General features: G+C 42.3%; 1 protein-coding gene across 1 annotated transcript; it reads right to left on the bottom strand.

Moving 5' to 3' along the window:
• Positions 1 to 717: 717 nt before the first annotated feature.
• Positions 718 to 9,654, bottom strand: LOC115800981 (uncharacterized). The gene is made up of 7 exons (XM_030758651.1): positions 8,370 to 9,654; positions 7,900 to 7,967; positions 7,379 to 7,607; positions 3,249 to 5,242; positions 2,837 to 3,055; positions 1,670 to 1,810; positions 718 to 1,438 (listed from the first exon to the last, which is right to left on the bottom strand). Exons 1-6 carry the CDS (start codon positions 8,713 to 8,715, stop codon positions 1,706 to 1,708), a joined length of 2,961 nt encoding a protein of 986 aa, XP_030614511.1. The 5' UTR covers positions 8,716 to 9,654; the 3' UTR covers positions 718 to 1,438; positions 1,670 to 1,705.
• Between the last annotated feature and the right edge of the window lie 5,253 nt (positions 9,655 to 14,907).

The raw sequence follows: 14,907 nt of genomic DNA, 5'->3' as shown, positions 1-14,907 counted from the left end.
GTAACTGGTGGGCATCAAAGTGTCACAAATTCATTATCCAACCAAATGTGAAATAAAATGTCATTTTAACATTTTAACCTATCTGATTTTATTTCTAATAATCAGCATGTAAATTCTGGAGTTATGAATAAAAACAGTTTATGACATCACAGTAACCTTTGACCACTAAACAAGTAGTTCTTCTTGAATGCAGGTGTGCCAAATTTAGAGAAATTCACTTGGACGGCCATAAAGCGGCACCATTTTCAGGTGTTAAACCAAATCTTCAACAAAAACAGTTCCCTTTAACTTTAGGGACAAGCTTCCTGCTTAGCTTTTGGCATAAAACTGTCCCAGGTCTATAATTTGAATCTTTTGTCACTGGCTCCATTTACAGTTCCTCAATATATCAAATATATGTACTTAAAATCAGAATGAGAGGATATAAAAGGAAAAAAAATGTATTCAGTCTTTACAGATAGCGAGAGACAGCTCATTTATTTCTAAAATCAATCTGTGAAACATAGACATCTCTGTATGTGCACACATTGCATTTACTCAGTAGAATTTGAAGTAGAACAAAATGAGCGTCTTATCTTGGATTTAAGTGGAGGAAAAGATCAATAGAACATCTGTAATGACACAGCTGTCTTGATTACGATTTCATAAATTCACATTAAAAACGAGACACTTTCCCTTTTTAAAACCGGCAGCCTTAGAAAAGATTGGGGGGGGGGGGGGGGGGGGGGACTACAAACAGCCTGGAAATACACATGCAGTTGCTTCACCACACCAACCCCCCGCCCGAGTCAAACCCCAGACTCAAGGACTAGGTGAGATTAACAGATCAATACAAAAGGAGGGAAAGACTAGTCAAGTCATTTAAAAGTTTTCACACCAAAAGACAAAGACCCACTGAAACACCTCGAGGAAAGGCTCGCTCCTAAATCCCACCTCCACCTTCAAGTATTCCCTCCAGCACTTGCACCACTTCAAGTATTCCTGCTCTGAACTCAAAACCTTCGATTTCAGTACTACTTCTTAGGTTTACAACATATGTTATGATATAAGTGCACTCCAAATGTATCTATACATAGAAAAATAAAGATGACAATAAGTAGAAGTAATAGTTATAACAATCACTTTATAATTCAATATTGTACACAACAGTGATGTTAAAAATCACTTTATAACGTGGCATCACATTCCCCGCCCCCTGAGTGTAATGTTCAAGTTTAACCTTCTGTGTCTACGAAAAAGCAAACAGGAACAGCAACCTTGGTTTGGTTATTTAAATAACATTAGCAATCATTGGCAACGGCAATGATTAGAAGCTCGAGTAATTTCCACAGGCCGTTGTGCTTGTGTGTGGTGGACGCATTATGTACACGCTGCAGATCGATCATGTGACTCTGGCTCCAGCCCGTTCCCTGGCGTTGAGACACTGACAGCCTTCATCCTGGAAAATAAACATGAGTGTTAAGAAACAGACGAGCCACTCTGAAGAAAAATCAATGCAGGTATTGAGAACATGATCATACTGCACTGTAGGGTATTGACAGCCCCATCTGTGAGATATATGAAGAGCAAAGGACAAACATTCATCTCTCCCTCTCAATCAATCATATCAGGCAGCAGAATGCAAGATGACTGACTGGCCTGTAGCTCAGTCTTTTAAGGTGTCACTCACCTTAGTCTCAGTGCACGAGCAGGCCCTCCAGCTGCCTCACGAACCGGCAGCAATGCAGCTCCGGCATTTGTACAACTTGGGGTCGTGGGTGCGGATGTGATTCCGTACATTCCTTAGTCGAAAGAACGTCTTACTGCAGAGCTGCACAGGAGGAGAAGGCAAAGTGTTAACAGCACAGAAATGACTGGAAAGGAGTTGTGATGTCACAGTTTCTAAAAAAGCTGCAACACGCTGCTGGGCGCCAACCAATGCACTGCAAAAACGTGGGCTGCGTAAAAGCAGCAAAATATGTTAGGCAAGTATTACACCTGTGGCAGCTGATTGACCACTGCCTTTTTGATACATTGGGGTTTATGTGCACATTGCTGCTGACTGGGTAACACTTAATGAAACACCCACCATATTTGAGAAAACGTAGCTCTAAGCTACACACTAGTTCAAGGAAATGCCATTCAAAGCAAAAACGGTAACAAAATATATTTATTTTTAAACCCAGACCAAAAAAAACCCTAAAAGATATGAAATGGTTTAATTTTGATGCAAGGCTTTTAAGAACAACACTTGTGGTCTCTTGAGCTTCGCTACACCTTGTAACAAAAGTCACCACCGACTGAAGTTAAAGGGAAGGGCTGTGCTGATTTCACCTATTGGAAAGAAAGCTAGAAGAAACAGATCGCATGGAGCGGCCTCGTCTAAATGATGCATGAAAATAGTATCACCTCGTAACTCACTGAACAGAGCAGCAGGAGACAAAGCAGTGAGGGAAAGACTTTTGCACAAGCCAGTACTGTCTAAAGCTTTTTTGGGCTTGATTTAGTGGCAAAGAAAGGTCACTAAATCAAAGCGATGACTTGAAATATGATCACTGCTGTGCGTGAGGATATCTGGAACTCAACACACAAAGTTTAAAAAAAAAAAAAAATTAAAAAAAAAAAAAAAAAAAAAAAAAAAATTATATATATATATATATATATATATATATATATAAATATATATATATATATATATATATATATATAAAACGATCATCAGATCATATTTGATTTTCTGCATACAGCCCTCATCATGACAGAATATAAAATTTGCACATTTTGGAGCGTTACAATGTAATGCTCACACAGCTATGTGATCTTTAGACGTGTGACGTTCAGGAAACCCTGTGCTTACCAGACATGGCCAGTGTTTGCCCTCAATGTGCCTGAGGCGATGCATAATTAGAGCATCACAATCCTTGTAGGTGGCGGAGCACTGCAGACAGGCGTGGGCTGATTTTGGAACTTTGGGGGCTTGACTACGAGGCCCTCTGAGCTGCTTTAGTCGTGCCCGACGTACAGCATCCAGCACGGCACAGCTCCGACTGCTCAGAGCAAGGAGTTTACCTTGTTGCTGGAGAAAAAGGAAAGTATGTATGGGTTCATTCACATTTTGTAGATAAAAATGATAAAATCCTTTTAAGATTTTAAAAGGCACCAGGGACGATGCTTCAAACAAAAACTATGCAGTTCTAAAATTTGATTTTTAAAAGAAAAGTGAGAGATCATAATCATCATTATACATTACTACTTGGTTATTTTCTTACCTTTGGCATGGTCCCTGCAGTTTTTGACCTAGCACATCTGGCTAGAGGTAACGTGTTTCGAGGGTTAGGCCTGGGTCTCTGGCCTTTAACTTGGGTCACTTTCCTCTCCTCTCTCTCCCTCTTCACCAGCGGAAGGATGGGTGGCCCTCTGGCTCTCAGAGTCCTGTGGGGGGACTCTTCTGCTTCAAATTTCTCTCCAACTTGTGACACAGAGCGTGTTAAGCAGATATCAACACTCTCCTCCTCTTTCTTCAGTCCGGTGATGGGCCCCCCTGCTGGCCGACAGAAGCTGAACAGAAAGCCCGAGTCCAGCAACTTGATGGGGGGCTTGCTCTGGCGTTTGCCCAGGTCTGGTGAGGGAGGGTCAGGGAAAGGTCCTACAACTGGCACAGGTTCTGCTGGTTCCTCTTTAATGACTTTGTACAGAGGGTGGTTATAGATGGACGGTGGAGGCGCTTGCTCTGAAAACTGCAGCCCATCAGGTTTATTTTCTTTCACTTTTGGTCTAGTGTCCATGGCTCCTCTCAGCCCCTGGTTTCCCACCTTCCTTACCTCCTCTCTGGGACCACACCTCGCCTTCTTCACCTCCTTTGTGGAGCCCCGTCTGAGTTTAGCCTTTGCTGCCGGTCGGCCGCTGTTGTAACGCAGTGTTCTGACTGTCTCTACAGCAACCTTGTTTCTAGCCTTTATCTTCTGTGAAGGTAACGATTTGTGGGGTGTGGGGCCACAGCGGTTGTTTGATGAAAAGAGACCTGAGAGAGCGTATTCAGCCGGTTCGGATTTGATCCTGACTTTGTTTCTCACTATATTCTTTTTGGGGCTGCGTCGCAGAGGCTGCTGGGCATGAAGGTGGGCACCGTCACCCTTCCTCACGGATTGTCTGAGTTGCCTCCCCCCAAAGGCAGGCCTGGATGTAGGCTGGAACATGTCGGGCAACACCCCTTTACTTCGCATGCTCCTATCACTGGGAGGAACACGCTGCAGGGTGGTTTTTGGCCTCTTAGCTGTAACCTTCTCTGCGCTAGCTGGTGCGCCAGGTTTGGTCTTCACAGGCTTGTGCAGAAGGTGGGTGTTGACAGGGTTGCACAGGGGAAGCGCCAGTGTCACATCCCCATAAGACAGTCCCGGGGATGGTGAACGGGGTTTCCGCCGCTTGGTCAGTGAATAGTTGTTGGCCTTCAGCTTCCTTAGTCGCTTCTTTTGTCTCCAGCCAATAAGATCTTCTGGTCTGGGGAGGAGAGCAGTCCTTTGTAACCCCAGAACATTCATCAACTTGTACTTTTCCTGTGCTCTGGCATAATCCTCTTCATCCTCGCCAACCTCCTCAACTTCCTGCTTAACCCTTACAGGACTGCACACAGTGCCGGGCCTCAATCTAGATGTGCAGGAGAGCTGGGAGATGGGATGAGATTTTTTGTTTTTTTGAGAGGTCTCTGACATTGGCAGCAATCTCTGAACCTGCTTGGCAGCTCCAGGAGTGGAGCGGAGCAGCCGAGTGTTTGATGGAGATACAGGTGGGTAATTCTGTGACTGTGGGGTGGGTATGGCATTTCGAGATGTGGCAGCCTTTTTTGAAGAGGGGGATTTAAAGTCCATGAGCTTCATCCTGTGTGAGGGACTCAGAGGGAGGCCGTTGTGGCCTTGTGGTTTTGGCGTTCTGCGCAAATTGCGGCTGGGACTTCCTTCAAAAGACTCATCTGATGCATCCAGTGTTAGATTGAAGCAGTCATTCACATTGTCCTCCAATCCCAAAACCCTTTTCCTTTTGCTTTCTCTCTGCTGGTACTGACGCTCACGGCACGCACCAGCACAGGCTAAGCCCAGATGCAGTTGCTGTTCCTGCTCTTTAATGAGGGCAGAGCAGGCTTCCACTGCAGGCCACATGCCCAGGTGGCGGGCCATGGCGATGACTTCAGGTAGATCCTCGCGGCGAACACACAGAGTGGAGGAATAGGAGAAATCCAGCAGAGAGAGAAGGCTATCCTCGCTGAAACCTGGGGGTTAAAAAGGAGCCCTTAATTAGATCACTGGTCAATCAGAGGGTGAGAAGAGGGAGATGAAAGCAATTCGGTGTAAACAGAAGATCAGAGGGAGAGCACTCCAAGTGGGAGCAAAGTGTAAACATGACAGTTGAGACAAGATGACAAATTAACAACTCCTTTAATCATAGACACTTCTGCTCTCATCTTTGATGTGTGTCTTCACATAAGTAAATGATAACACAGACAACAGCTAAATCTCATTTCAGGGATCAGATTCAAAAAGTCAGAAATTTTAGACTGATTATTTCATAACATAATGTCAATCCAGGCTCATTACAAAGGCCTTTGAAATCCAGCTTAGAAACCATCTCCTCTGCCTATATTAGATGATATGATTAGCCATTAGTTTCCTAAAAACCGTTATTAGAGGAATGATAAGACATTAATCTTGTTACCTCATGTCAGGAGTTGTCATGAGTTCACAAATTTACATTTTTTGCATTCAGACACTTTATATATGTATATACATTAGATACTGTGTAATAAATCAGTGGAAATAATAATGATTCTACTGTTTGTTCTAGCCTGGGCATGTTAATAACAGGGTATTACAGGGACACTGTTGACTAAAGTTTATTACTCACTAGAGGAGCAGCATTAAGTTTACTAGTTGGCTGAAAGACAACCTGTATTCTGCTGACTAAATAATGATTGATGAGCAAAACTCTGCTGGTACCAGCTTCTCAAATGGCTGTGGATTCACCGCAGAGTTGATCCCATGCCCACCCACACATTCATTTAAATAAAAATAAAAAAGTCAATTTTAAAAAAAAAAGTTATGTTAAAAAAAAAAAGAAAGAAAGAAAAAAGGGGAAAAAAGCAATGGGAAAGTCATCTTGAGCACTTTAAAATAATAATGGACATTTTTCAGTATTATTTGATTTTTTAAAGAAAAAAAAAATCCAATTTAGTAATGTGGAGATTTATGGATAATCAAAATAAAGGTTGGGTTATCCTAACATAATAAACAGAATGTGCAACTGGCTGTCCAACAATGTCACAAGCTAAAAGTATTTAAGCCATTTCTCAGTGCCTACATTCAAAAGTGAGATAAAAATCTGGGATATGTGAGGAGTTCAGACAAACACACACCTTTTTTTTTAGAAAGCCTTTCTTGGAAATCCTTCATTGTGTTGCAGTCAAAACTAACAAATTGGTAGTGAATTACGTCCAAACCCTAATTATATTAAGTTCTGCATAAACCTGACCATTTGCTGCATGGAGGAGTGAAAGCGCCACAAATGTTTTTTTTTTTGGATGCAGCTCCTGTTATGTAACTGCCAATGCTCTCAAGCCCCTTCATGCTCATGGGTCTCCCTTTCTAGATGTATTACTGGGGACAGTTTCAGCAACCATCATTTTATCTACTATGAGAAGTAGGATAGCTATAACTCACCACTCATAGAGATTAACTGTCTTCTTTTTATCTCCAAGCCATCCATAAAAAAGTAGCTTATTTATTCTCATGTTTACAGCTTTGAAATCTGAGTTATAGCATTCCTCACAAGAAAGCATTACCTTTGATATCCCGATGAGCACTGGGAAAAATTACACTTGCCTATTACGCCTCTTATAGGTGGAACAGGATTTAGGAGTCTCTTAAGTGAGACAAATATTTTATCATAGAAGATCTTAGGCATGCATGTAGCTTTGGAATTTTGAGTTTACACATAATAAAATGCTTTTTGTGAGTTTTTTTTTTTAAATAGTACCCGTAATGTATTTGCTGGGCATTACTGTAAAGGAGCGCTTTCTTCCAAACTAGCCTCCCCTGATTAAATAAAGAAATGTATCTATCCGAAAGGGGTGAGGGGGAAATTGTTTCCAAAGCACCATCTAAAAAGAGAATACCTTCAGGTTAAATATCACATTTCTAACACTACTATTGTTAATCTTCTGCTGACATTTAGGCCAGAAATATTCATATAGAAGTTGACCAAAGGCCAATTTTTGACTTGCGTCTTGTCTGAGTGACTGATGTGAGGAGAAGGATCAGGTTCAGTAAGGTCTTTTAGGCCGCCTTGAGCCACTGAACTGGAACGCAGCTCAAACGGTGACGTTTGGCCTCCAGGTGCCCACTCGTCTCACCTGTGAGATCTATGTCTGCCTTCATGCTCAAGTCCATTTCCGTGAAGATCTCCTGAAAGTGATCACTGACGGCCGCCAGAACAGCTCTGTGTGCCAAGAAGGAGCGCCCGCTCGTCCGCAGGGTGATGTCACAGAACTGCCCCGCCTCACGCTGACTCCTCAGCTTGCTCAGCATGTCGGAGCTGTGCGATGCTACCGTCTTTGTGACACATCCTCTGCCACCTGGATCCTGCAAATCAAAGAGACAGAGACAAAAAGAAAAAAAAGAAAAAAATACATAAAAAATAGACCAAAAGGCCCTATTATAGCAATATCGTTCGTGTGTGAGAAAGCACTTCTAGGAGAAAAGCGCGAGATTAAGTGGGAATGAGTGAGAAGGTGTGAATTAAAATGTGTGACATGCAGAAAAATAAGGCACACTCCATAAAAACGAAGAAGCACTTAAAATTTGATGAGCAGAAACAGGGGCCCCGGGATAGCGTTAGCTGTCAGGTCACTTTCTAACTCCAGCTTACACTCACCTCTGATTTCTTGTTGTGCTGACACTCTGGACAGCTGAGGACAAAGTCTCTGATCTGGAAGTACATCCCTGTGAAGGAGGCAGTTGTTCAAACATCAGAACACGAGGCAACAAAAGACAGGAAGAGATAATGGTGCAGCTTTTTAAAGGCGCATGAAGGGGACTAACCACTTTAAAAGGTGTCAAAACTCTTTCAACACTTAGTATTGCCTCACCAAAAAGAACAGCAAGGGATGCAATTAACACCTATTGTTCATGTCTGAATAAGTCTCTCAATCTTTGACTGATTCAACACTAGTGCATGTGTGTGGGTGTCAAACAGTCCTACATTTACAATCAGAATTAAATCCTCTACTTATGTATAGATCACACAATCAGTAAGAAGTTATACGGTTATTTTACATTTGTATTAGTCTAGACAGAAGCAACATGCTGTGCTAGGACAGTCTAGAGACTAAGTGATGTTCATACCCTCCCACCAGTAGTTTTCAGCCACGCATTTGTAGGTCTCTTCCAGTGAGAAGTGGCGCTGGCCCGGTCGCCGTCGGTGGAAGGTGGAGATGGCCTCATGTCTTCGGTCCTCATTCAAAACTTCCCGGTAGTTGATAAAGCCCCTTTCCAGTTTCTTTCGATATAGCAGCCCGTCTATCACCTCAAAGTTGGGGGACCACCGTGCGGTGGCTCCACGCCCATCCGAGTCCCCCGCTGACTCCTTCTCACCGGGTTGCTCTCCGTCTCCATCCAACCAGGGCTTGGAGGGGCAAAACGTCTCTGCGTTTTCGTACTGGGCGTTGGTGTGGGAGCAGTCGCAGGCCATTCCTTTCTCTCTTTTTAGTGGATTTATATTCCGATATAGAGATGCAACTTTGTGGTCTCAGAAGGAAACTTTACTCACCGACGTGAAACAAAGTCCACGTGGATGGGGTGATAAAGGACGACAGAGCCACGAAAACACACTCTAACACCCAGCTACAAGTCTGTTACAATCTAGTGTACTATACAGAGCAAATTCTCAAAAATTAACGCCTCTCCATTGTGGCTTCAAAAGCAGAAGAAAAGTCAGACGGGAATCAGCCGCAGTTCCCTGCCCCTGCTTTGTACCTTTGCTGTCAATGAGAGCATCACTTCTCTCTATCCAAACATCCCTAAATATGTAATAGTTACACTTCCTCATTGGGACACATTTGGTCAAATTTCTGAGCAATTTCTCGGTTTCGAATTCTAGGCAACCATAAATTGATTCCTTATGTCCTTCTAAATGTGGATGATAAACCAGGAGAGTATCGCGCCAACAACGCCAATCCAAGTGATGTAAAGTCACCACAACGACCGCGTAAACGGGCTTCTCCGTTAACCTCTCGCCGGCAGTCCGTCTTCCATCTGTCTCAGAGGTCGGGAGTGGCCTCTGGGGATGGATGACGGCGGGCAGCCTCACCTCTGGCGTTAACTTGTGATTTCTTTTCGCCAACTCGAGTCGGAAGCAACATGATGACGCAGCTATCAGCTCAGCATCGCGACTTGGACGACCTAAAAGCGAGGCTGTCTCCCCCGACCAGCTCGAAAATGTTGCAATAATCACCGCCGGACCCCTTCAAAAGCGAGCCAACAAGCTCCGGTCAAACACCCGACATAGTTCACTCCGCTCCAGTCGCCACAAAGCCGGCCTAGTAATCAAATAGTCCAATTTTTCAAACTCGTAACCTTCTGTTTGTTGCTAATCAGCAGACTAACCGAGCGAAATGCTCCCCGCCTTCACACAAAGGCTATTAGCAGAAGCTTTAAAGAGACTCGGCCGAACGAATTATGATTGGCTGATACGGCTGCCACTCAAAAGCCAGTTTTCTTCCACTCGCAGTAAGGTAGGTTGTTCGCTCACGATTCCAGTCTACTAGTAATTTGCTTCACTTGCTGCACAGACAAGTGAAACACGATACACCCACTGTGTCGTATCCATTAACGGAATAATTCATGTGACGACCGTTCAATATGTACTCCCTGAAAATAAACCGAAGTTATAGCTACAACACACACTTGCACATTTACTCACAATTCCAAACGGTAGCTATCTTTCATCATCCCAATGCCTGTTTCAAATACTGTAATCCCATAATAATTTTGCAAACGCTTTGGTTACATTTGCAAACTTTTAAGATATTACAACTTTTTGCACAAAAGGCCCTCACGGCTTTCAGCCTCATGTAACGCTGACAATAAATACCTCACCCAGGCCCGTTTCACAAAACATGTTCATTACTAAATCTGGGGGGATAATCTGGGGGAAGTGTTTGAAAGAATGTTGAATTTTGAAACAGTAACAAATGAAAAATGCTCTTAAGGCAAAAACTGATTGCACATTATTTTAAATACAGCCAGGTTTTCACTGTGATGCAGGAAAGCAAAAATTACACTGAACAGATGTCCACATGTCCTTATAATGTTTGGATGAAAATCCTTTGCAGTCAATGACTGCCTGAAGCCTAGAACCCACGGACATCACCAGATGCTGTGTTTCCTCCCTTGAGATGCTCTGCCTTCAGCTGCTGCTTGTTTGTGGGTCTTGGTGCCTTCAGTTTTGTTTGTAATAACTAAAAAGCATGTTCTGTTGGGTTGAGATCAGGTGACTGACTTGGCCATTGAAGAATATCTTATTTCTTTGCCTTGAAAACTCTTGAGTTGCTTTTGCAGCATGCTTTGGGGTCATAGTCTCTTTTCACTGTGAAGTGCTGTCTGATCAGTTTTGCAGCATTTGGCTGAATCTGAGCAAAGAGTACAGCCCTGTACACTGCAGAAATTGTCCTGCTACTTCTATTAGCAGTCATCAATTAACACTAGTGACCCAGTTCCACTGGCAGCCTTACACGTCCATGCCATAACATTGCCTCCACCGTTTTCCATACTTTTCACTTTTCATCATTCTGGTGCAAGTTAATCTTGGTTTCATCAGTAAAAAAAAATCTTTTCCATATTGTTCTTGAGTGTAAGGAAGAACATTTCCATTTATGAAGCTTCTCTTGATTGTAGATACACCAATGATACACCTCCTGTAGAACTTTGAATCAGCTTTAGATTTTATGCGTGCTTCATTAGCCATGAAATAACAAGGGAACAGACCTCACCTGTCCACTTCCTTTTGAGCCTCTGAAAATGGGGGACTGTGTATAAAAATGGCTGTAACAGTTAATGTAATACCTTTGTTAAACTCCTGGAATTAAAGCTGAAAGTCTGCACTTCAATCACGTCTTTATTTATTTATTTATTTATTAAATCCACTGTGGTGGTGTAAGGAGGCAAAATTAAAAATTAAAAAAAAAAAAAAAAAAAAAAAGTTGTGGACCTAACTGTAAAAATATGAAATGATGATTAAAAATGCTACAGTTAAAATAAAAGTACAGACTGGGGTTAATCCTCTTTGAAACAGTGGCTACACATAAATACTTTAACATGATCACAAAGATTTGTTTATTATCTTTTTTGGTAATATAAGTAAAAAGTAAGTTTGATTTTGGACTCAGAAGCTAGTTCAGCCCTTTCATTAGAAATCACTTCTTTCATAGTTTGCCCACCACTCTCTGACATTGGCTTACTGGAAATTTTGACCACTTATTAATTCATCATTTCTTCAGTTGTACAGTGTTTGAGGGTTTTCCTGGATGGATGCACTGCCTGTTTCAAATTCAACCACAACATTTCATTGGGTTTCATGCCGTATCCCTCAGTTTCCTCTGTAAGTCGTACCTTAGTGGATTTGTAAGTGTGCTTAGGTTCATCATTCTGTTTAAAGGCCCATTTCTGGTTTAACTTCATATCTTTATATAATCTTTCAGAACTATTTTTTTTTTTTTTTTGCATTTTTGGCCACAGCAGCTTTTATCAGCAGTTGAGAGAGACAGGAAATGGGGGAAAGATACAGGGGAAGACACGCAGGCAAACTGGCAACGGGCCGGGACTCGAGCCCGCGCCGCCTGCACTGCAATGCAGCATATGTATGTGGTCGCCGACTTCACCACTAAGCCACCCAGGCGCCCTATCTTTCAGAACTATTTGATACAGATTTTATAGTTGAATCCCTCACTGTAAGCTGCCCAGTCCCTGAGGCACACAAAAACCTCCAAACCACATTTCCAACATTATGCTTCACAGTCATTATGAGGCCCTCCTGAAAAAAATTGTTTCTGGCCTCTGCCTGTCATGTCTGCTGTTACTGTGGCAATACATCTTTGTCTGTTCAGAGCACATTATTCCAGAAGGACATGTCTTTGCCTATATTTTGGCAAATTGAAGCTTTGCTCTGACCGATGCACTTTTACACCAGCAATTACAAAAGTGAACTTCAGATTCTGGTATTAAATTTTGACACTTTTTGCAGTCTGCTGCTGGGCTGAAGTTTCTGGAGGTCTTGGACCAGTTGGCAGTAGTTAGAATTTATGCAACTTGTAGATGATTTTCTTTACAATGCACAGCAGTTAACACTACAGGTAAATCTTTAACAAGTACACACAAGTTCCAACTTGTCCCATACTGTACTCTTTTATCATTTTTGATAAAGCCTATCAGCCATTTGAAAATTGAAGATGGGCCCATTTTCAATATGATTGTTAACTGTGGCAAGAAGTTTTGTTTTTTTATAAACAAAAATAACTGGGCTTCCCCATTTTGAATGATCTTGATGTTAAATTATGAATATTTAACCATCTAGATGCTTGAAGTCTGAAATTACTCAGACATTTCTTTGTAGTGTATATGAGCTTTTGTTTTGTTTTGTTTTTTTCTTTAAAATAATTTGTTAACAGGGGTGCAGCACTTTTTGGGTGTAGTACTTTTGTTTCAGCCACATCTCCTGGATGGACTTCTAGCATTCCTCTCTGCTCACCCACCTCTCACCTCTGAGTCCAAGAAACTGGATGTTTATGCTGGCTCAGGATTTAGAGCAACATCTACTATTCAGAAGTCCAGTGGTTCAATCCTGGACTTTTCCAGTCTGCATGTCAAAGTGTCTTTGGGCAATATCCTCAATGTTCCAGATGAGTGCATGGTAGTTAAAAATACAAGAAAATATAATTCTATTTATGACAGACTAAATTAGACTGAATGTGGTGAGACCTTAAGTTGACTGGATGGAAAAACTCACTCATGAGTTATTACAGAATTACCATGCACTGACAAAGAATGTTATAGATGGAGCTGCCAGGCAGGAGGAAAAAAATGAAGATCACAGAGAAGGTTCATGGAGGTAGAGAAGGCGGCCATGCAGAGGGTTGCTGTGACTGGGAAGGATGCTTATAACTGGGGAAGATGGAGGCAGATCTGTATTAACACAGTTAGATCACATTACTGCTGTGAAACTCAGCTTGAGGGTTAGTGTTGGCTAACTAACCTGCTATTTAGATTAGTTACATATAAGCTTATACATTAATCAGATATGTGGGCAGGATTGTGGTGCAGTGGTTGGCACAGTCCTCCTAGGAAGGTTTGAATCTCCTGATCCAAAGTTCAAAGACATGCATGTCAGGTTAATTGGTGATGCTGAAGTGGTTGTAGGTGTGCATGTAAATCAGTGTCTGTCTTTCTGTGGTAGCCTCTCCAGAGTGTATTCTGCCTCCCCTAGGCTAATGGTTAAGCTGTTTGAAAAAAAAAGAAAGAAAGAAAGAAAAAGAAAATGGATGGATAATTCGATAGACTGACAGTTTGTTCCAGCATGAGTCAAGAGTAGAATAGAATAGAATAGTTTTATTGTCAATATACGTCACATATAATGAAATTACAGGTGGTTCTCCCATTGTGCAGCAATATAAGTATAAAAGTATATAGAAATAGAATAAATAAAACATAAGTAAAACACATTGTACACATCTGTTTAATTTATATTTACACAACTAAGGAATTAGATTTACACAGCTAAGGATAAATATCACAATAAATAATACTTAACAAGAGTACGGATATATATGAGTGATAGATGGGTGTTGGATCATAGCAACAGTAGCAGCAGTTTGGTTGGTATTGCACAGAGAATAAACATGATTATTGCTCAGAGTTGTAAACATCAAGGTGATATTGCACTTGATGGAGACATTGACAGAGTAAATGTTCAGATCAGGGTTGTTTAATGTTCTAATGGCCCAAGGGTTGAAACTGTTTCTTAGCCTGGATGTGCAGGCTTTCATTGACCTGTATCGTTTGCCAGAAGGCAACTGTTCAAACAGGTGATGCGCTGGGTGGGAGGGATCGTTGAGAATGGCTGTGGACCTTCTTAGGCATCTGGAGTCAGCGATTTCCAGGAGGGAGGGCAGAGGGCAGCCAACAATTTTCTGGGCTGTGTTTATGATCCTCTGGAGAGCATGTCTGTCTGCAGCCGAACCAGCCAGAGATGCAGAACGTGATCACCATTGGTGGATCGTTAGAAGGTCACCAGCAGCCTCTCTGATCCAGTTTGTTCTCCCTGAGGAAGCATAATTTCTACTGGACCATCACCATCATTGCATTGGTGTTGACGGATCAGGTCAGCTCCTCTAATATATGGACTCCCAGGAATCTGAAGGAGGTCACTGTCTCCACCATGTCCCCGTCGATGTAGAGAAGGGTGTGGTCAATTCTGGTCCTTCAGAAGTCTACAGTGATCTCCTTGGTTTTTGAGGTGTTCAGCAGCAGGTTGTTGGCTAAACACCACTAGACAGGTGTTTCACCTCATTTCTGTATGCAGCTTTCCTGTAATGAGCCCAGCCAAGGTGGTATCATCTGCTAACTTAAGGATGGAACTTGATGGATGGGATAGTGTACAGTCATGTGTGTAAAGGGTATACAGGAGGGGGCTCAGCACACAGCCTTGGGGAGAGCTGGTGCTCAGAGTGAGGGTGGATGACAAGTGGCTGTCCAGCCTCACTGACTGCGGTCTGTCAGTGAGGAAATTCTTTATCCATGCACAGGTGGTGGTGGATGCAGGTCCAGCAGTTTTTTTTTTAATGATAACATCTGGGATGATTGCTTTAAAAGCTGAACTTAAGTCTATGAA

This window comes from Archocentrus centrarchus, chromosome 21 (assembly GCF_007364275.1).
Source record: "Archocentrus centrarchus isolate MPI-CPG fArcCen1 chromosome 21, fArcCen1, whole genome shotgun sequence".
Lineage (NCBI taxonomy): Eukaryota > Metazoa > Chordata > Actinopteri > Cichliformes > Cichlidae > Archocentrus > Archocentrus centrarchus.
Note: the sequence above shows the minus strand (reverse complement) of the source record. Positions and strands in the feature narration are given on the sequence as shown.